The 21,098-nt window shown below is 44.3% G+C and overlaps 1 protein-coding gene across 17 annotated transcripts in view; it reads right to left on the reverse strand.

The window, feature by feature from the left end:
- LRRC7 (leucine rich repeat containing 7) overlaps nucleotides 1-21,098 on the reverse strand; it is a 503,433-nt gene that overhangs the window by 100,910 nt on the left and 381,425 nt on the right. For 16 of the 17 annotated variants that reach the window (XR_011021947.1, XR_011021946.1, XM_068239239.1 and 13 more), the window contains 4 exons: nucleotides 18,431-18,555; nucleotides 6,005-6,208; nucleotides 2,850-2,972; nucleotides 159-270 (listed from right to left, as the gene is read on the reverse strand). Coding sequence is in view for 15 of the 17 variants with exons in the window: in XM_068239239.1 (XP_068095340.1) it covers nucleotides 159-270; nucleotides 2,850-2,972; nucleotides 6,005-6,208; nucleotides 18,431-18,555 (564 nt within the window). In the remaining 2 variants the exon portion in view is untranslated. The remainder of the gene's footprint in view (nucleotides 1-158; nucleotides 271-2,849; nucleotides 2,973-6,004; nucleotides 6,209-18,430; nucleotides 18,556-21,098) is intronic. The other variant, XM_068239240.1, reaches the window with a different exon arrangement.

The following is a 21,098-nucleotide window of genomic DNA, read 5'->3' on the forward strand; positions in this document are numbered from 1 at the left end:
ACAGAGGCATGTGAGTATGCTCAGAACATGACTCTGTGTGCTCTTAAGATTTAAAATACCCTCCTCGGGTTCTCTTTACATGTACTGTAAAAGAACCAAAAATAAATAAACAACACAGTCAAAAAGTTAAAAAAGAAAATGTAATAGCAGAAAACTACCTTTTTTATCTTTCCCAAGCAGGACCAGTTTTGGAGGGTAGAGAGGTGCGTCAATTAATGATGGGCGGAGCTCAGCCATTCGCATTTCAGTTGGGCGATGTCCAAAGGGTTCCTGAAGAAGACACAATTTTATATTGGTGGAACTTGGCAGCATTTTATGCTTGAAAAAAAAGTCCAAAAAGCAATCACACATCCCAAGCAAAAAGGACCTGTCCTCACTTTCTTTGGCAAGTAAAGCAAAAAAGTGATTGCTTGTTATGACCTACTGTCATGTGCACATCAGATCTGCATTGTTTTCTACTAATTGTGATCCTTTCTCTTCCTGTCTGTGTCCATGTTGGTGATCAGAGATATGTAGGCATCAGGGATGTTTTTAACCAAAGGCATTCCAGGCCATTGCCTGGAGTGCCATTGATCTGGGAGGGTGCCATGCCCCTGGATTAAGCCCCACCCCTGAACAAAGCCACACCCCTTTAGTGTAGCAGAAACTGTGTTCTCACCTCCCCATCAGAGTCCAGCCCTGTGTCTGTCTATCTCCTGTTCCCTCTAGTGCTGGCACTTTACTCTCCTGGGTGCATGAAAAAATGGCACCAGGAAAAAGGGGGCCCGGCTGGATAACAAATTGGTGCCGGTGGATAACGAAATCTCAATAACAATAAACATCGTTAATGAAATTGGTTAACAATAAATACAGTTTTAAAACAGGTGGGAGATGAAAACGAAAAGATATTAACATTAAAAATTGTTATGTAATTCAACAATAAAGCTTTTAATGCTATTCTCACACAGAACCTTCCCCTGGTAGTGCCTAAACCTAACCCCCCCCCAAGTGGTGCCTAACCCTAACCCTGTTTTTAGAAGCCCCTGAGGACGCACTAGCGAAACCTAGGTCGGGCAGAACGGATGGCAGGTAGGAGAGTGGCACCCTATTGACATTTTAAGATACGCTGTTTCTACTGAGGGTCCCTGTAACAAGGGCCCTTATGTGAGTATCTGTTACAGTTTTTATGCTCATGAATATAAGTGCTTGTTTTAAAAAACACGGAGAGCACTTAGTTTTTGCCTTTCTCTGGTATTATATTTATATACGTTAGGAGTACCATCTGAGGAATGACAACCGGTGTATCTTAAAGGAGTCATCAGGGAAAGTATAGTAAAATGAGTGGTACTTACCGGGGGCTTCCTCCAGCTCCAAGCTCCCAGGATGTCCCTCGCCGTAGCTCTGCTCGCAGCCGTTCGCCGCAGCTCCGACCCAGTCCCCGGCGATGAGGTACTGCGCCTGCGTGAGCGGCGCTGTCAATCACCGCCACGTGGGCCGGAGCGGACTGCGCAAGCGCAGAACTACTGCGCCTGCGCAGTCCGCTCTGGCCCACGCGGCGGTGATTGACAGCGAGGGACATCCTGGGAGATTGGAGCTGGAGGAAGCCCCCGGTAAGTACCACTCATTTTAGCATATTTCCCCTGATGACTCCTTTAAGTCTGAGGAGAGTGACTGATCATTGTGGATATTCATTATACGCTTAGACCTTATAATCTGGGTCTCTGTGGAAGCTGGTAAGCCTGCACTTTGAAGGGTGTTGGTGATGGAGTTCTAATATAAGAGTCCATGCAGCACTGACGTTTATCTGCTAATATCTTTATGAAGTCGTTCTGAGGACTTTTTACTTCTGGACAGCTCATGGACCTTTTATAATCTTTGCGCGGAGATTACTTTTGTTTTACCTAACCCTAACCACCCTGGTGGTGCTTAACCCTAACCCCTCCCCCTGCACAAACACCCTGTCCCTTACACACATAGAAGCGATAATATATTTGATAACGTAAAATCTGTACATACAAACAAAATAATAGGACAAAAACTATAAAGTTGCAAGTTTCTAAATCGTTAACATATTTCAAAAACTTTAATGTTCTAATGTTGTTAGCGATATTTATTGGGTTCTCTGTTTTCTGCTTTGGGCACCGTAGTAACAATAACTGCATTAGAGTCTATGGCGGCGCCCTTTTTGTCCACTATGACCCAGCGCTGCAAGGCGAGAGTGCTAACCACTATGCAACCGTGCTGCCTTATTTGTTTCCTTTTAATCAATGCAGTCAGACTTAGGCTCCCTGCACACTGCATGCGATTCCGATTTTTACATCCGATTCTGATTTTTAATCTTTACTGTATGCTGAATTTTTTGATCCGTTTTTCTGTTGAATGTATTCATGGAAAATCGGAATTGAAAATCGGAATCGGAAACGGAATCGCAAAACGGATTTGCAGTGTGCAGGGAGCCACACACAGACATATAGACACACGCACACATTCACGCACAAGGCCGGATTTATACTTTTTCCACCCAAAGGACAAGTATGTTGGGATTCCTCATCCATGTGAGCAGTGCCCCTCCCATTCCATGTGCAGCCCCCTCTTCCATTTGTAACATTTCTAGAGCTGCAGCCCCTTTCTTTCATGTTCAGCTCCCTTGGACATCAGCTTCACTTTTCATGTGTGTTCCCCATTTGCAGCCTTCTCTTTCATATACAGCAGCCCTTATTTCACATCCAGGAGCTCTTTTGAGCTGCATGCGCCCAAGGCCCAGGCCTTTGCGGCCTTTCCAGAAATCCAGCCCTGTTCACGCATACACACACACACACACACTCATAAACACACAGACATACAGTATATGCCTATGTACTGTATAGTACCTCTGATCTTTCTTGATGCTCCTCTTTTTCCTTTCTCTTAGGGACATCCAAGGAGTAGCTGCGGTGATTGCTGGGATCTGGGATTTGGCTCTTTTGGAAGTCCTTGTGTTCCCGAGTTGACACCTGTAGAAACAACATTAGAAGAAACATTACAAGATTATGTTTATGGTTAAACAGAACAAAATGAAATGGGACCTCAGAGTAACTCATACCTAATCAAGGAAGCCTACAAAATATACTTCCAGATTTATAATTTCCCGTCATCTATGAGAGCAGTACTGAGAGCAAAAAAATGTATCCTTTTCTCCTGATAAAGTCACCTACAGACACAGTGGCACGAAACAAAGTGACTCCACACCACTTTAGATGCACAGATGTCAGCTCATATGCCCATTTTAAAATCTTACATTACGTATGCTTGCGGTAAGCTATTTTTATTGCAAGAGGTCCCTAAGTCAATGAAAGCATATGGAGACTTTCCTACTTATTGCGATGCGGTGCAACAGAGGTAATTAAATCACTGCAATCAGTGCGTTACCGCATGATCCCTGCCTACCGCATGGATTATGCAGCAATGCAAGTCTATGGAAACGCAGTAAGTGTCCACGATAGGAGTGCGGTGCGGAGTACATTCTGGAAAAAAAACCTCCTCGCCAAATCCTCCTCCTCCTCCCCCCCTCTGAATACGCCAGGACATAGTCTATCAGCCAAGTACTGCAGTAGTGTCATGTTTCCATGGCAATGTAAACCTGCACTAAATCAAGAAATCCAGTTATGCTTTTCTCCACAGTCACTCTGTAATGTCTATGAGCTATTTTACACAGTTGATGGACAGGCCATAGTTCAGGGATCCCCAAACTTTTTCGGTCAAGGGCCGGGTCAACATACTTTAGACTGCTGGGGGGCCAGGGCATACACAAAAATCATGAAAAACTTTACATTGAATCTAAGTATTGATTCTCCACAATCATGTCCGGAGGAGAACTCCCAGCAGCAGCCATTTAGTCATGTGGCGCCCGGAGAACGTCTTTGTACACCAGACAGTGAAGCATACCCAAGTTACAACCTGCTGTCCAATTGAACAGCAGTGTCACCTGATGCAGAATCGGATTGGAAGCCAGCAAATGACTGCTCGCTGGCTTCCACAGTATGTGGATAGGTGGTGCCAGCACTGCTATTCTATACGTGAGCGCCAATATTTAAAGGTGCAGTGGGCCACATCTATAAGCTATACATTTTGTGTTTGGGGAGCCAGTGAAAAAGCCTTGGGGGGCCGCCTTAGTTTGAGGACCACTGCCATAGTTGCTTGATGGTCAGCACCTCTGGGCACCAAGTAGGATATGATCATGCCTTGGTGACAAGAGGGCATACCCACAAAAGGGCAGAGCCAAATTATGCACATACCGCTACAGCAACTGCATCCAGTGGGCACAGAATGTGTATTTACTAAGAGTTCTATGCACCGAGGCAGATGCTGCTTGCTTGGCAGGTGGAAAAAGACACTATTTCCCACAAAGCAACGAGGTTCACAGACAGCAAACTGTCAGGACCATGGTCATGACATCACACTGTGGGAGGGGTTTCACCACCATATCAGCCACACAGACCCCCCTGATGATCTATTCGAGGAAAGGTAAAGATTTCTCGTGGGAAAGGAGGTATCACCTACTGATTGGAATAAAGTTCAATCCTGAGTTAAAATTACTCTTCAAACCATCACAAATAATCATTTGCAATGACATTTCTGTAATGTGCAGATAAATAGGAGGCTGATATCAATGGCAGGCTGTTACCAATGATGAGCAGCTATTACCAATAGAGGGATGATATCAATGACATGCTGATATTATCAATAGCAGACTGATATCACATGTGTAGATATAACCAATGCCACGTGGGCAGGGAGGTTCGGCATCAGGAAGGGGAAGGTTAGGGTTGGGTCTCAGGAATGGGTTTATGTTCGGGGAGAAGGTTAGGGCTAGATGTCAAGATGGCGATTAAGTGTTTGGGGATGGTTGGGGATAGGAATAAAAAGGGAGATTTAGTGTTAGTGTTTGGGAGAAGTGAAGGTTAGGTATCAGGAAAGAGATTTGGCATTGATTAGAGGTTAGGCATTAGTAAGGGGATTTAAGGTTAGGGAGAGGTTAGAGTTAGGCATTGTCGGTGTTGGGGTAGGTTTGTCTAGCCTTCTGTTAGAACTAGTGCTGATTAATCCCTCCTAAATCCATGGTTTATGCTGAGGAATTGCGGTTTCATTAACTATAAATAAAAACATTTATTAAACTACAGGTGCCAACATGCTCTGAGAGGCCATGCTGGCATTGTGATTCCAAGCAATTTGGAAGTATATCCCTAGCAATGGATGAAAAGGAAGGAATAGCAGGAGGAGAGCTGGTTGTGCTGTTTAATCCGACCTCACAACCAACCAGGTGAAACATCTTTGTAGCTTGTGAACATAAAGTTTGGATATATACTTTTTCAACCATTAGGCCAACGTCCATGTGCAACAGCTGCCCTCCCATTCAATATGCAGCCCTCTCCTCCATGGACAACATTCATGTACAGCACTCCCTCACTTTCATGTACAGCTCTCTTGGATGGCAGCTTCCCTCTTTCGTATGTTGTTCTCCATTTGCAGCCTCCCATTTGCATTTGCAACCTCTTCTTCCATATCCAGCCACCCCCTTGGGTAACAGCCACCCGAGGTCTGTGCCTCTGCGGCCTTTTCTGAAATTCTGGCAGACATCAGATCTGGTGACTCCCTTTCTTTCAGTGATCCAGCCTGTGAACTCTGGTCAACACACAAAGCATCTCCGAGAAGCCAGGATCACCCCAATTCTCTGCATCGTTCTTCTCATGAGATAGGCAGATGGAATGTGGTATTAGCTCGGTAACTGCCCCAGGTGCCCCCATCTCTCTCTCCTTACAAGTGCTGAAGCTGGTATAGGAGTAGCTGCTCACAGAGATAGGCAAGTTGACTGTCAAGCACCAGCTGGGTGCCAGCTGGGTGAGAACTCTAGTGGTGAGGGTTCAGAGTGGTCTAGGCACTCCAGCTGTGGTTCAGGGCACAGGACCCAAACCAACTGACTTGGTGAAGTCAGTAGTTAATGGTCTGCTTTACAAATGCTAAACATGATCCTTCATCCTTCCCTCACCTCAGATTTTACCTCCTTGGCGGAGATTGGCCACTTATGCTCATATTTGTCCTTGAGGTTCTGCTCAGTGACCGGCGTTGGCGGTGGAATAGAATTCTCCAGAGAGGAACTGTGACTTTTCCCAACCATGTTCTGGACGGACTTTACCATGTTTTTCAGATCTTCTGGATATGGCGTTGGGTATCTCTTCAGATTGATTTCCACCTAAGTTGTGAGCAGGACAATAGTTAAAATACAAAATGCTGAAGCTTTACAGGGAGTCAATAAGATAAACAGCGATGGAGGCTGCCATTTTCTGACTCACAGATTGGATGCCAGTGCTAGGCAAGCAATTTATCAGCATCTCTGGAAGTCATGTGACTGGTATGAGTCAGCCAATGACAGGTTCCATAAGGTGTTGGCTTGATAATACATGCCCGGTAATGAAAGTGGAAAAAGGACAACAGTTGTATGTGTATTAGGTGACCTGTATTTAGGAAGGTGACTGCTGCGGAATAAGGCTTGTGATATCTCTGCTTTAATGGTAAATGTCTTAAAGGAAAAATTGTAAAATTTAAAATACATGTTTATGCATATGTATAAAATGTACATTTGTTCTAAAGTGTTCTAAAGTAAAACGTACTTAAAACTACTGTTTTTCTATCTCAATTTCACTTACAGTAGGCAATAAAAATCGGACAGATCTGAAAGGTTTTGGACTAGTCCACCTCTTCATGGGGGATTTTCAGGGTTTTCTTTATGTTCTAAAGCACTTATTAATCAACAAATTTTTAGTCCAATTGCCGAAATAGTGTGCAAATGCGTTGGTAGGCCAGTTTGTGTCTATGTATAGATCCTTTCCAGAGTGCTTTCAAAAGGAAATACTGAAAATCACCTGTAAAGAGATGGACTAGTCCAAAATGTATCAGATCTGTCAGATTTTTGCAGCCTATTATAAGTGACAGCAACAAAGGAGAAAAGTAATTTATGGTGCATATTACTCAGGAAGAAATATATTTCCTATAAATATGTATTTTACATTTTACAGTACTCTGCAATAGTGGTCCTTTAAATGAAAACTATCATTTTTTCAGCAACATTTTTTTTATCTTTGAATATTTCCAAATTATATTGTGTATGGAGCTGCATGTACAGCTTTCCCTCTTTCATGCACAGCCCTCCCTCTTCTAGGCACAGCCCTCCCTCATCCAGGCACAGCCCCTCCCTCTTCAATGTCCTCCCTGCCTCTTCTAGGCAAAGCCCTCCCTCTTCTAGGCACATCCCTCCCTCATCCAGGCACAGCCCCTCCCTCTTCAATGTCCTCCCTGCCTCTTCTAGGCACAGTCCTTCCTCTTCTAGGCAAAGCCCTTCCTTTTGTAGACACAGCCCATCCTCATCCAGACACAGCCCCTCCCTCTTCAATGTCCTCCCTGCCTCTTCCATGCACAGCCCTCCCTCATCCAGGCACAGCCCCTCCGTCTTCAATGTTTCCCCCACCTCTTCCAGACAAAGCCCTTCCTCTTCTATGCACAGCCCTTCCTCTTGAAGGCACAACCCCTCCCTCTTCAATGCACCCCCCTTTTCCAGACACAGCCCTCACTCTTCCATGCACAGCCCCTCACTCTTCAATGCACCCCCCCCCCTTCCAGACACAGCCCCTCACTCTTCCATGCACAGCCCTCCCTTTTCCAGGCACAGCCCCTCCCTCTTCCATGTGCAGCTCTTCCATTCTATATACAGAAACCTTCCTTTCCATGTGCTGCATTCCCCTCTCTTCCATGTGCACCTATCCTGTACTAAGGAAGGAAGGAAGCATTGAACATGACTGTAAGAACTGATGTACATGGAAGAGAGGATCTACAGCACATGGGACAGGCATGCTGCACTTAGAAAAGTGAAAATGCTGTGTACATGGAAAGAGAGAGGGCTGCACCTAGAAGATGAAGAAGGATATACATGTTAGAGGGGGTGTTGTACCTGAAAAATGGAAAGCTGCACCTAGAAGAGGGGGGTTGCTGTTCATAAAAGAGGGAAGTTGCTGTACATGTAAGAGAGGGGATGCTGTACCTGGAAGAGTGCAGCAGCAGACTGAAGAGTAGGGATGAAGTACAAGGAGGAGGGACGTTGCTGCATCTGGAAAAGGAGGAGCTAAATATGGAAGAGGGAAATGCTGTACATGGAAGAGGGAGGTTGCTGTACATGATAGAGGGAGGTTGCTGTACATGGGACAAGGAAAGGGGCTGTACATGGAAGAGGGATGCTTCTGTACATGGAAGAGGGAGGTTGCTGTACATGGAAGAAGGTCGTTGCTGTATATGGAAGAGAAAAGATGCAGTTAATGGAAGATGGAGGCTGCTGTACATGGAAGATGGGGGTTTCTGTACATGGAAGAGGGGGGTTACTGTACATGGAAGAGGGGGGTTACTGTACATTAAAGAGGGGTGCTGCTGTACATTGAAGAGGGAGGTTGCTGTATATGGAAGAGGAAAGGTGCTGTACATGGAAGAGGGAGGTTGCTGAGCAAGGGAGAGCAAGGTTACTGTACATGTAAGAAGGAGGTTGCTGTACATGGAAGTGGGAGGTTGCTGCACTTGGAAGAAGGAGGTTGCTGTACATGGAAAGGGGAGGTTGCTGTACATGGAAGGGGGAGGTTGCTGTATTGGAAGAGTACGCGTTCATGTACATGGGAGAGGGAGGTTGTTGTACATGGAAGAGGGAGGTACTATACATGGAACAGGGAGATTGCTGTACATGGAAGAAGGAGGTTGCTGACCATGAAACAAGGAGGTTACTGTGTTAGAAGAAGGAGGTTGCTGTATTGGAAGAAGGAGGCTGCTGTACATGGAAGAGGGGGAGCTGCACATGGAAGATAGGGGTGCTGTATGTGGAAGAAGAGGAGCTGAACATGAAAGAGAGGAATATGATATATAGATGAGGGAGGTTGCTGTACATGGGAGACGGTGAAAGATGGCATTATAACTCTTTAGAATCTCATTCTTAATTCCTATGCAGTTTCTCCCCAATGTGTAATAATGCATTTATGCTTCACACTCCCATCCCCTGTATTCTTATAAAAAGTTAAACACAAAAACATTTAGAAATGGTAAGTTAAAAAATAAAAAAGTTGATCTCTCCCAGCAGTGGAAGGAGGTGGACTGGGTCACATGATCTGCTCTGCGCTGGGGTAACAACTCCCAAACTCCTGACAATAAGGAGCTACTGGATGCTGCATACAAAAGTCAGATAGGTTTGTTCAATACAAATATTGTAAAAAAGTAAAGACATGTACTGTACAAAACTTTGCACATTGCTAATTAATGTAAATGTACACTCAGACATTTTAACAATAGAAGGCTGACTTAGGCATTGTTAGAACAGTGACTTTACTATTTGTTAAGCTGTGTTCTTTATTTGATTATAGGCCGGTTTGATATTTCTGTGCACCTGATTGCATATTTAGAGTGAATATAGTGAAACTTCACACACATTGAAGGGTTAAGGGACTGTTTGGCTAAAGACATAGGCGTTGATTCGCTAAACCATGCTAACTCATAGCATGACCGCGCTAGTGTTTTGTGGGCGTTATAACTCATGCAACGGTTTACGCACGCAAATGCTAATTTTCATGCACAAACGCTGCATTTTGAGTGCAAAAAAAATCACGTTTGTGCACATAAACTGTTGCGCGCGTTATAACGTGCACAAAATGCCAGCGCGGCCGTGCTATGAGTTAGCATGGTTTATTGACTCAATCCCTATGTCTTCAGCCAAACAGTCCCTTAACCCTGCAGCAGTCAATCTATTTAGAGGCTTGCAAGTGCTCCAGGCTAATTTATTTTATCACATTTATTTTATTTCTTATTTGTTACATCTCCTTGCTACTAATTAATACTGTTGTCATGTATATTTATGGCCACTTGTCACTAGGGGGCAGTATGAGACAGTAACAGAGGACTATTGCTTTCAGTTTCCATATCCTCTACTAACAGAGATACATCAAAGCATTCCAAGAATTTACAGAACAACGAGTTCTGCCGACCGATGTCATCTCAAACTAGATAATTCATTTGAAGCTGCTAATGAGTTAATATCCCGAGAAATGCCGATGTACACTGTTCATTTGCTGATAGAAACACATTTTTCCCCACTATAATTGCCGCACCAACACTTACACTGTAATTCTTTTCATTTCCCAATTTACATGCATTTCCATTCCCGATCTTGCCTAAAAAGACTTATCTGATTATTTATATTGCAAAACGATTACATGTACAACCAGCTTTTAGAGGTCGGTGTAATTTCAGTCTCGTTATAAGTGTTTTTTTCCCTGGAAAAAAGAAGTATTTAACTTGAAGTGTTTAATTAGATGCCTCAAAATTCTAGAATAAATTCTATATTTAAATAAAGCTAACATCATTAGCGATGCAGACAGCACCAAGTTGTCTGGGAAACTTAAGAGAAGCACACTGATGTTTAGAGAAAATATTCTGGTGTTTGGGGCAGGACTTACATAGCATGAAATACGCTCAGTGGTTGCTGATTACCACTGTTACCTAAGCTTTAAAGTGGGCCTGAACTCTTGCACAGGACAGAAGAAAACAGAGAGAAATGCCCGAAATGTAGCTTTGCGGGCACTAATATCCGTGCAAAGCTACATCGCGCTCAACCCAGTGCGCACGCAGCTGTTAATAGTGAGTGGTGCGACGATAATGTTGCACTCGCTGCCCTGTAAATGAAAACGGCGCATCGGGTACCGCGAAATGGTGCATCTTCGGGGGGCACCCGATGCACCGTTTTTATCGCACCCTACAGGGCAGCGGGTGCGACGTTATCGCCGCACCTCACACTAATAACGGCTGCGCGCGCACTGCGCTGTGCGTGATGTGTGGGCGCAAACCACTTAACTCCGTGGTTTGCGCCCACTAGGGGCTTGATTCACAAAGCGGTGCTAACTGTTAGCACGCCTGTGAAAACCCCCTTAGCACGTCTAAACAAGCTTTTCGCGCATAAAGCTTTACTCGCGCAAAACTTTATGCGCGTAAAACTTTACGCGCGTACTGCACAGAGCGCAGGGCGCACCGCGCGAAGTGCCCATTAAAGCCTATGGGACTTAGCATGTGTAAAACATTACGCGCGCAAAGTTAGCGCGCGATCTGATTGAGAAATCCGGTGCTAACCTACTTAGCACCCTGGTTAGCGCGTCTAAAGACTTTAGATGTGCTAAGTAGGTTAGTACCGCTTTGTGAATCAAGCCCTAGGTCTTTAGGTACACTAACCAGCTTAGCGCTGGTTAGTGTATCAAGGCCTTTGTCTGCTATTCCTTTCAGCCACCCCTCTGAAGAAATTCTTTAGATTCACACACAGACTATTGACCTTATGGTGTCTGATTACAAACACAGTGGAGAGGGTAAGAGCAATCTGTATTACATGTCTGGAGACCAGAGTGATCGGATCTGCCTGGAATTGACAGGAAATATCAAAAAATGTATGGCCACTTTTATAAATATAAACACTAGGAACTATCATAAATTATGGAATTATCGTAAAATAAAATCTTAAAAACAAGTACATGGCAGGGGGATATAGATCAGTGCTGATAAGTATCTCAGTTAGTTCAAAGAAAAACAATTGTTCTCAATATAATTTAACCTCTTGCTTTCTTGCGCAAATTGATTCTGTTAGAAGCTTTGGTTACTAAACTGCTGTGTATGTGTAAACATCCTGGGATCTGCATGAAGTTTGCATGTGTGTTGAAACTGTCACTATTAAGGACTTTCTGTAACTTTGAATCACTCTCCCCCCCCCCCCCCCCACATAGGAACACAGACGATGGCCAGGTACGGTGACTGCACTTTAGTTGGGGGGATTATACACAGCGTGTAGCAGTATTTTTTGTCTCTATAATGCCCACTGACACAAGTGATGATATGTGGGGGCAATTGTTGAAGTTAATACGAGGGGTGATTGCTGTGTGTCATATGTGGGGTAACTAATGCATTTCATGTATGGGGGCAGGATGGGAAGGTGTCCTCACAATGCTTGCTTCGGGCAGCAAAAAGTCTAGAACTAGCCCTGTTAAAGGCATCAATATGTACTCCTATTTATGAGATTACTCTATATACTCTTTTACTGGACATTCCAGAGTTAAATTTTATTTTTAAGGCTCTTCCATGTAAAAGTATAAATGGTTTGTAAGTCAAGCAGGACTGTGTTTTCTGTCTACAATTCAGCCTGCTGTAGGATGACACAGGAATGGTTGGTGACACTCCCACTGCCTTGATCTTGGGGAGTGTGCAAAGTGACATCACTGTCTGCTGCTTTCATGCCAGTGGTGTCTGCTCTGGCAATCAGCTCGGTTTACTGAAAGACTAGAGAGGAGGAGACGATGGAGCAGACAGAACTAACAAGCAGATGAGTGAAGAAAGGACAGATCTCTACTAAGGACTCCCCCATAAGGTCATTGTTTATAGATTCACTATAATTCATAAAGGTGAGAACAAGCAACCATTCCCTCCCCCCCAAAAAATCCACCACATACTGTGACAAAGTGCAGCACTGCTTATCACCCTACAGTGAGAGGCTGCTATACAAAGTTTTAAGACATGCCCAACCACACCCTAATCCTGCTTATGGCTTATGACATGGACTAAACTGCATAGTATACAGTAAGTATGAATAGGGGATGTGATGTAATTGGTAACTACTAAGGCCTTAGCTGCATAGAATAGGACATTGGAGAGAAGAAGGAAGAGCATGTGCTATGTTGTCATTTATAAGGAACCTGCCTGTTGTTGATGCTGTTTCTGCAGAGACCCAGGTGGAATCCATCACTTCCAGGTCTCGGCGCTTGTTCCCCGCTGATGACACTGCTGCTGGAACACAGGCCGCACATTCTGATAGGCGGAGGGCGCATTCCCAGTACGCCCTCCGCAGATGTAATCAATAGTCAGCTGACTACGGTCAGCTGACAGCGCGGTGTCAGCTGACGTTACAGCTGACACCTAGGTAGGTGTACCGTTGTGTGATTGGATGTGCGGATTGTGGCCGGCCACTGATTGGATGAAAGTTGTATTTAAAGGGAACCAGAGACGAAGCACCCTCATGTATTTTACCATATATATCAGTGGGAACATTAGAGAAAACACCTACCCTGCTGTCTGTTTCATTTTTAACTGTTCAGCTTGCTTCTAATCAGCCCTGATAAAATCCCTGACTGAGCATTCAGTCTGGCTTTGCTATAATGACTCAGCTATAATGATTCCTGAGCAAAACCACAAGGGGGCAGACACCAGAGAACACAGGCTCAGCTATAAAAATTCCTGAGCAAAGCCAGACTGAATGCTCAGTCTGGGATTTTATCATGGCTGATAAGAAGCAGGCTGAGCAGTGAATAATGGAACAGAGCAGGGTAGGTGTTTTCTCTAATGTCCCCATTGGTATATATGGTAAAATACATAAGGGTGCTTCGTTTCTGGTTCACTTTAAGCCTGCAGAGTGCTCCCAGTCATCGCCCGTGATAAGCATAGCCGTGGCTAGTTGCTGGGTGCGCACTCACATTGAATTACTGGGTCTTGACCTTGGCTTGTATTTGACCATTCTTGTCTGCTGTTATTAACCCTTGCTTTGATTCCTGGATACTCTTGCCTGCTGCCTGGACCGACCTCTGCCTGTTAACTGGGTGACTCTTTTCTGTTGCCTGGACTGACCTCTGCTTGTTAACTGGATAACTCTTGCCTGCTGCCTGGACCGACCATTGCTTCTTTACTGGACACTCTAGTTATACCTGGACTGATCCTTGCATGTTGCTTGAATAACCTTGCATGAACTCTCTCACTTGCTGCTTGGATCATCCTCTGCCTGTTCCTGAGTCAGCTGTCACTACTGGCAATCAACACTGAGGGCCTCATCCTCCTGAAACAAGGTACTAGTCCTGCATGATGCTTATGAACTATTGAACTGTGTTACTTGCCTCAGTGGGGTGCTGGTGGGTCATTGTCTTCTCTACCCCAGTCTGTATGCCTTGCACGTTAAGACCTGAGGGTAACCGTAGTCAGGTTTATATGGAGACTTTATATGGAGACATGGCCACACCAAATATGCCCTCAGTGAAATATGCAGCAGCAACAGCTGCTTTCCTTTAGAGCCTGACATATCGCTTTAACTAAAGGGGCCCATACACTCAGCCGATTTTCTGGCCGACCGATCGATCCAGATCGATCGATCGATCGTTTGCAAATCGGTTGGCCGATCGATGGCTGATTTCGATCGATTTCGATGGATTTCCATCGTACTGGCAGGGTGGAAAATTTAGGTCGATCTGATGAGATTGCTTATCAGTTTGCATTGGCCTTAATGGAAATCTGATGGCAAAATAATTTCAAACTGAAATCTATTGGAATTCTATCCTGGTAAAAAATGTTCTAAAAACGCATCAGATAGATCATCAGATGCATTTCTTATCTATCTGCTGCCAATCTGACGAGTGTATGGGCACCTTTACTGTGTATTGGAAGTTCTACCCAACCCTAACCAGTTAGCCTGGGGTAAATTAAATGTGATTGCTAAACAAAGAGATGGTGTCAGCTTTGAGCTCAGAGTCAACAGGAAAAGACTCCCTCCCAGCTCCTCCCTGACTATCTCCTATGGATAGTAATGGGATTGGGGGAGGAATGTATACACATCACAGTCTGCTGCTCAGTTCAGCTAAGCACTATCTGACACTAGCAAAAGAGGTCAGCATTGCAAACCCAGTCCGCCAGGTAATAAAAAATAATAATACAAGAATGATAAACGTACAAAACTTTGGGATTTGCAAATGAAGATATATTCTACAATATATGCATTAAAAACAAAAGTCTTAACTAAGGTTTTAATAAAGCTGTGTTGGTTTGTTTGCTTGCTAAGGAAGAAAAAACATACTTAAAGGGATACTGTAGGGGGTCGGGGGAAAATGAGTTGAAGTTACCCGAGGCTTCTAATGGTCCCCCGCAGACATCCTGTGCCCGCGCAGCCAGTCACCGATGCTCAGGCCCCGCCTCCGGTTCACTTCTGGAATTTCAGACTTTAAAGTCTGAAAACCACTGCGCCTGCGTTGCCATGTCCTCGCTCCTGCTGATGTCACCAGGAGCATACTGCGCAGACCCAGTATGGTCTGTGCCTCCGCTGTGCGCTCCTGGTGACATCAGGGGAAGCGAGGACACGGCAACGCAGGCGTAGTGGTTTTCAGACTTTAAAGTCTGAAATTCCAGAAGTGAACCGGAGGCGGGGATGGAGCATCGATGAGTGGCTGTGCCGAAACAGGATGCCTGCGGGGGACCATTAGAAGCCCCGGGTAAGTTCAACTCATTTTCCCCCGACCCCCTACAGTATCCCTTTAAAGGAACACTATCGAACAACATGTTTTTTTTTAACCTGGGATTAAGAGAGTTCCTGAAGTGCTCCTAAATAATGATTTTTACAATTCACTTGCTTATCTCTTTTGTTTACTGTATCAAATTCCTTTCTCTCTTCACTGATGCCAAGGCTGACGGACCAATTAATAATGAGGGGAGGGGGAAATCCCTCTCCCTACATCTTTTAAACCTGTGTGTGAGAAAGCTCTCACTAGCTGAACTGCATCTGCCTGTGTCTCTGGCTGAGCTGTCTGCATGGAGAGCAGAGGAAATGTATTTTAAGTGCAGCATAAACATTTGTAATTGTGTGTGAAACCTGACACCACAGCTTTTCATATAACTCTGTAGTCTCACATGCAAAGAACAGCACCGGCTGTGTTACATACCTCACAAAACACAGACTTCCCTTTGCAAGTTATTTGTTCCAATATAGTTAAATCCTACACACAATGAATGAAAGCTTTTGCCTCTGATATTTAACATGAAAAGTAGGAAAATGTTTACACAGCTACTTAGACATTATTTGTACATTGTCGTTTTAGAACACTTGGGTATTGATAGTGTTCCTTTAAATGTGTTTTATTTAATATGTATAAATACATGTAAAGTGAACATAAACACATGCCACATGACCTTTCTATTGCAAAGTAAATGCATAGGACAAAATACAGTTATTTGCATACAGAGGGAGATGATAAAGATTCATTAAAGTTATAATAGTTAAGGGATTTTTGTCAAATAATCAGTGTAACATACCAGTGCTACACAAAGCATTTCTTAATTAAATGTAATGGAAATTGCCTTTACATTTCAGTCTGCAACTATGATTTTACAGACATGGGAGGAGATTCAGAATATGCTAACATGTAGCCATGACAACAGTACACTATTTAGTGAGCAGCACACCCAAAATCCTTTGCACACTCTTAGGGCCCGTTCAGACTACAAAATGCGGACCGCAACGCATGCGGACCGCAACGCGTACGAACGCACGCATGTCCGCGTTCGTATGCGTTGCGTGGCTGATCCCATCACTGAAAAGTGAATGGGACAGCCGCGCGTTTTTGTAAAATCTGCGTGCAGCATGCGTTCCCGGACCGCACAGGTCCGGAACGCATGCTGTGTGAACATCAGACATTGCACTCTATGCAATGTCTGATGTCGTGCGTTTTGGCCACCTGCACGCGTTTCCAAAACGCGGCTGGAAACGCGTGCAGTGTGAACGGGCCCTTAGTTCATTTGCAGCCACTCCCAATTACCATTTTCTGTACAAATACTCAATCAGACCACTCGTGTCACACTGCGGTGGTCTGGCATGCCTGTCTTCGAAAAGCAAGGTAAGATGTGATGTGTGGTTAGGATTGATTTAATGATTGTAATACAGATAGTAGTCTTGATGAATTGTTTTTTTTTTTTCACAAAAGTTTACCGGTAATTTTATTTACGCTACAATCACAGTGGTGCGCGGAGGGGCATAACAGCCACACGGTAAGGCCCCTACACACTGTATGCGATTCCGATTCCCATTTTTTATGCGATTCCGATTTCCGATTTTTAATTGTTACTGCATGCTGCGTTTTTATTTTGTTTTGCAGAATTGGAATTGCACATCGGATTTGCAGTGTGCAGGTAGCCTAACACAGCTTTCTACACTGCAATGCACCACCTATATATTCAGAGTGCAGCTGTAGCGTTGCGTTATAACAGCGTGCGGCATTCCAACTGCACGCTGTGCTTTGCCACAAAAAACATGCATCAATCGTGACAGTAAAGCATACTTTCATTGACTGTGTGCTTCACTCTGTGTGACGCAATATGCGGATAACAAGTGGTGTGACTTTTCTGCTGCATTCCTACTGTTACAGGGAATGCAACACTGTGAACCTAGTCTTAACCTAGTAAATGGAAAGGTGGGGGGGAAAGGCTGCGCATCCCTAAACACATGTTGCAATTGAATGGTTAATCGCACAGGCATACACCGCCTCTGCCAGACTGAAAAATGCATGCCCTGCATCCAAGACAAGTGCTAACATTTATTAAACTAGGAGGAACTTTAGCTTCCAATATGGTTTGCATGCAAAGTATATTATACTAGACACTTGCGCCACGGTGAGGCAAACCTCCGGGCAAGTGACCTAACCTAAATTTAAAAACTTGAGAGCAGCTAAGCAAAAAAATTGCCTCACCGTGGCGCAAGTGTCTAGTATAATATACTTTGCATGCAAACCATATTGAAAGCTAAAGTTCCTCCTAGTTTAATAAATGTTAGCACTTGTCTTGGATGCAGGGCATGCATTTTTTAGTCTGGCAGAGGCGGTGTATGCCTGTGCGATTAACCATTTAATTGCAACATATGTTTAGGGATGCGCAGCCTTTCCCCCCACCTTTTCTTAACTTTGCAACTATGTAACTGTCAGGTTAGCTGCTCCCAGCCCCTCCTCCTGAGTTTCCTGTTTGCATAACAAGTAGTAGCAGATTTGCGTATGATTTGCATCTGAATTGAATGCAAAGTGTGTAGAAAATCTATTTAGGTGCTGCACACTGAGCTGGTGGTCATTTCAGATGCAGCCTTAGTGGTATGCACTGGCGTTCTCCTCGCTGTTTAACCTAGTAAATGCCTTATCCAGGAAGGAGGCCATGGCCAATCAACTAACACATGTATAAAGGGAGGAAACAAGTCATTAAATAGTGACATTCACGGTTATAACCAACGGACACTGTTATGCAGCTTTGCTTCTGGAATAAATTAAATTGCCGTACGGAGTAAAGCCTCTTGCACACTGCAAATCGCAAATCAGATTTTCAATTCCGATTTGGGATGCTGATTTTCCGTGGATGCTATTAACACAAAAAGAAAACGCAGAAAAAAACGCAGCATGCAGTACTGATTAAAAATTGCAAATCAGAATCACATGTAAAATCACGTTAAAATCACAAATTGGAATAGCATGTAGTGTGCAAGAGGCGTCAAGAAGGATTTTCCACCATAGGGTTAACATTGGCTGAATGGTGAGGGTGTCTTTTTACACTCTGCACTATAGAAGCTCAAACCAACCTTAACCTTTCCTGGACCTTCTTCCTCTTCCTTCTTCTCCTCAAACTCAAAGGCCACTGTCATTCTCTGCTGTCGCTGCTCCTCCCAGAGGGTGGGGTTAAAACTGTCGCTATCCGATTGGAAATCTGAAATGTGAAATGCACCTGGTGAGGTACAAATATGGCTGGCAGGAAAACACATTTTGTTTGTTACAATTATAAAAGAAAAGCAATAACATTTTTCATTTTTTTTTGCTATCCCCTTCCCCAGTATAGATAGCCAAATACTCCTTCAGTATTCGATAGCTCCTCCCCTCAATATAAATAGTAGGACATGCCCCTAGTATTAGGTAGCCTCTCCCATGCTGAGTATATACGAGGAAAGGATGCTGGACCAGTAAGGCAAAGGACTTGCTTGTCTTTCTGTTTTCCGCGCACATTTTTCTGCACGCATTTTCCCACCCCATGTGCGTTTGTATGCAGAAAAATAAGCATGTTTATTTCACACCAGCTAATGTAATTGATAAAGAAAAAAGCACACAATGTGCAGAATTGTGCTGCAGGATCTTCTCCCTAGTATCAACTGTGTTCTCCTCTGTCCCCCTGTGTTCTTCTCTGTCCCCCTGTGTCCTCCTCTGTCACCTTCTATCCCTCTGTGCCCCCTTCTATCCCTCTGTGTCCTCCTCTGTCACTTTCTGTCCCTCTGTGTCATCTTCTGCCCCTCTGTGCCCCCTTTTATCCTTCTGTGCCCTTCCTGTCCCTTTGTTTCCTCCACCCTTTGTGCATTCCTCCTGTGTCCCAAGACATGTACAGTGCTGCCCATAATTATTCATACCCATGTCAAATTTTGACTTAAAGTTACTTATATTCAATCAGCAAGTATTTTTTTAACGGGATATGACATAGATGTCTCCCTAATAAGACGATGTACAAGAGGCATTATTGTAAAAAAAACATTTTCTCAGCTTTTATTTACATTTGAGAAAAAAAATGCCCAGTCCAAAATTATTCATACCCTTCACAAACTGTCACAGTCAGTGGGAAAAACCAAAGTTCTTTACTATTCCAAATAGTTCAAGCTGCTCTAAAGCATCCTAATTACCCTGATGAATTGGGAACAGCTGTTTTAATCAACTCAACAGGTGAAAAGCAGCAGCTTTCAGCAGTTGGTTTGTGGACAGTCATGGTTAAGATAAAGGAGCTCAGTGAGGACCTGCGGCTGTGCATTGTGGCTGCTCACAAGTCAGGAAAGGGCTACAAGGCCAGTTCTAAATGTTTTCAAGTCCTAGTGGCTACAGCGCAAAGTATTATTAAAAAAAAAAAAAAAAAAAAAGATGTTCCGCACTGTGGAAAATCTCAGAGGATGTGGTCGGAAGCCAAAAGTAACACCTGTGCAGGCCAGGAAGATAGTGAGAAAGGTGATAAAGAATCCATGGATCACAACCAAGGCCATCCTGGTGAATGTGGGCTCTGCTGGTGGCAGTCTCAAGGCAGACAATCCAACGGACACTGCACACTGCTGGGTTCCATGGATGCAGACTAAAGAGGATGCCACTTCTCCAGATACGGCATACAAAAGCTTGCTTGGCCTTAGCAAATGCTCATCTGGACAAAGAAGAAGACTTCTGGTCTTCTGTGTTATGGTCAAATGAAACAAAAATTGAATTGTTTGAAAAACAGGCAATACATGAGGATTCTCAATGACAACATGAGACAGTCTGCAGAGAAACTTGGTCTTAGGCACCAGTGGACATTTTAGCATGACAGTGACAGTGACTCAAAACACACAGCAAAAGTGATAAAGGAATGGTTAGCAGACACCAACAGATCTACTGAGCGCGCCCAAGCTGGGCTGCAGCTCTCTCAAGCTGCTCCACATCTTGTCTCAGAAATTTGACTATTTAAATACATTTGGGCATGGACAGGACCAAAAATACAGAGGAATCCTATGCATCACCTCTCTGGCAACAACTACAGCTCATCAGAAATTATGGATCACTTTGGATGGCTGAGATCTAAATTGGATTAAAATTGGACTTGGACTGAAAATGCCTAGCCTGCTAGGAGCTGACCTCAAACTTTGAAATTCTTCAACTTTCTTCAACCCTCAGCTCCTGATCCTTCTGTAAGTAACGGAAATGGCAAAAAACACCTTGTGAGCTTTCTATGTTATGACTATCCTATTTCTACATTTATTCCAAACTTTTTAAATTGAAACAAGGAACTGTCTTAATTTGTTTTAATCTGGAGCATCTCCTTTTTCTTTCTGAGAAGTACAGCTTGCAAAAGACCCCTTCCCTTTGATCTCAGCAGGGTGTCTATCAGCTGTCCAAATGCCACCATTAAAATACTCAGCTGAGATGCTTATCTATATTGCAACCTCTGTTCCCAAGAAACTCTAATGGCCCGTACTCACGGGCTGCAAATGTTGCCTGTCGCCAGCACACGTGAGCGTGTGGGCGACAGGCCGGCGACAGCTCCTCGCCAGGTCCCTCCGCGTACACACGCGGAAGAGGGACCAGCGGCAAGGCGGAAGCTGTCGCCGACGTTCCTCCTCCCCCCGCCGGAAGCTCCATTTACCACAATGGAGGTTGCTGTCGCTAGTCCGCGTACTCACGCGGACTAGCGACAGTTGCGGGGGACGTGCGGCGGCGACTGTCGCCATGCGATTGAAACTTTCAATCGCATGG

This window comes from Hyperolius riggenbachi, chromosome 6 (assembly GCF_040937935.1).
Source record: "Hyperolius riggenbachi isolate aHypRig1 chromosome 6, aHypRig1.pri, whole genome shotgun sequence".
NCBI classification, from domain to species: domain Eukaryota; kingdom Metazoa; phylum Chordata; class Amphibia; order Anura; family Hyperoliidae; genus Hyperolius; species Hyperolius riggenbachi.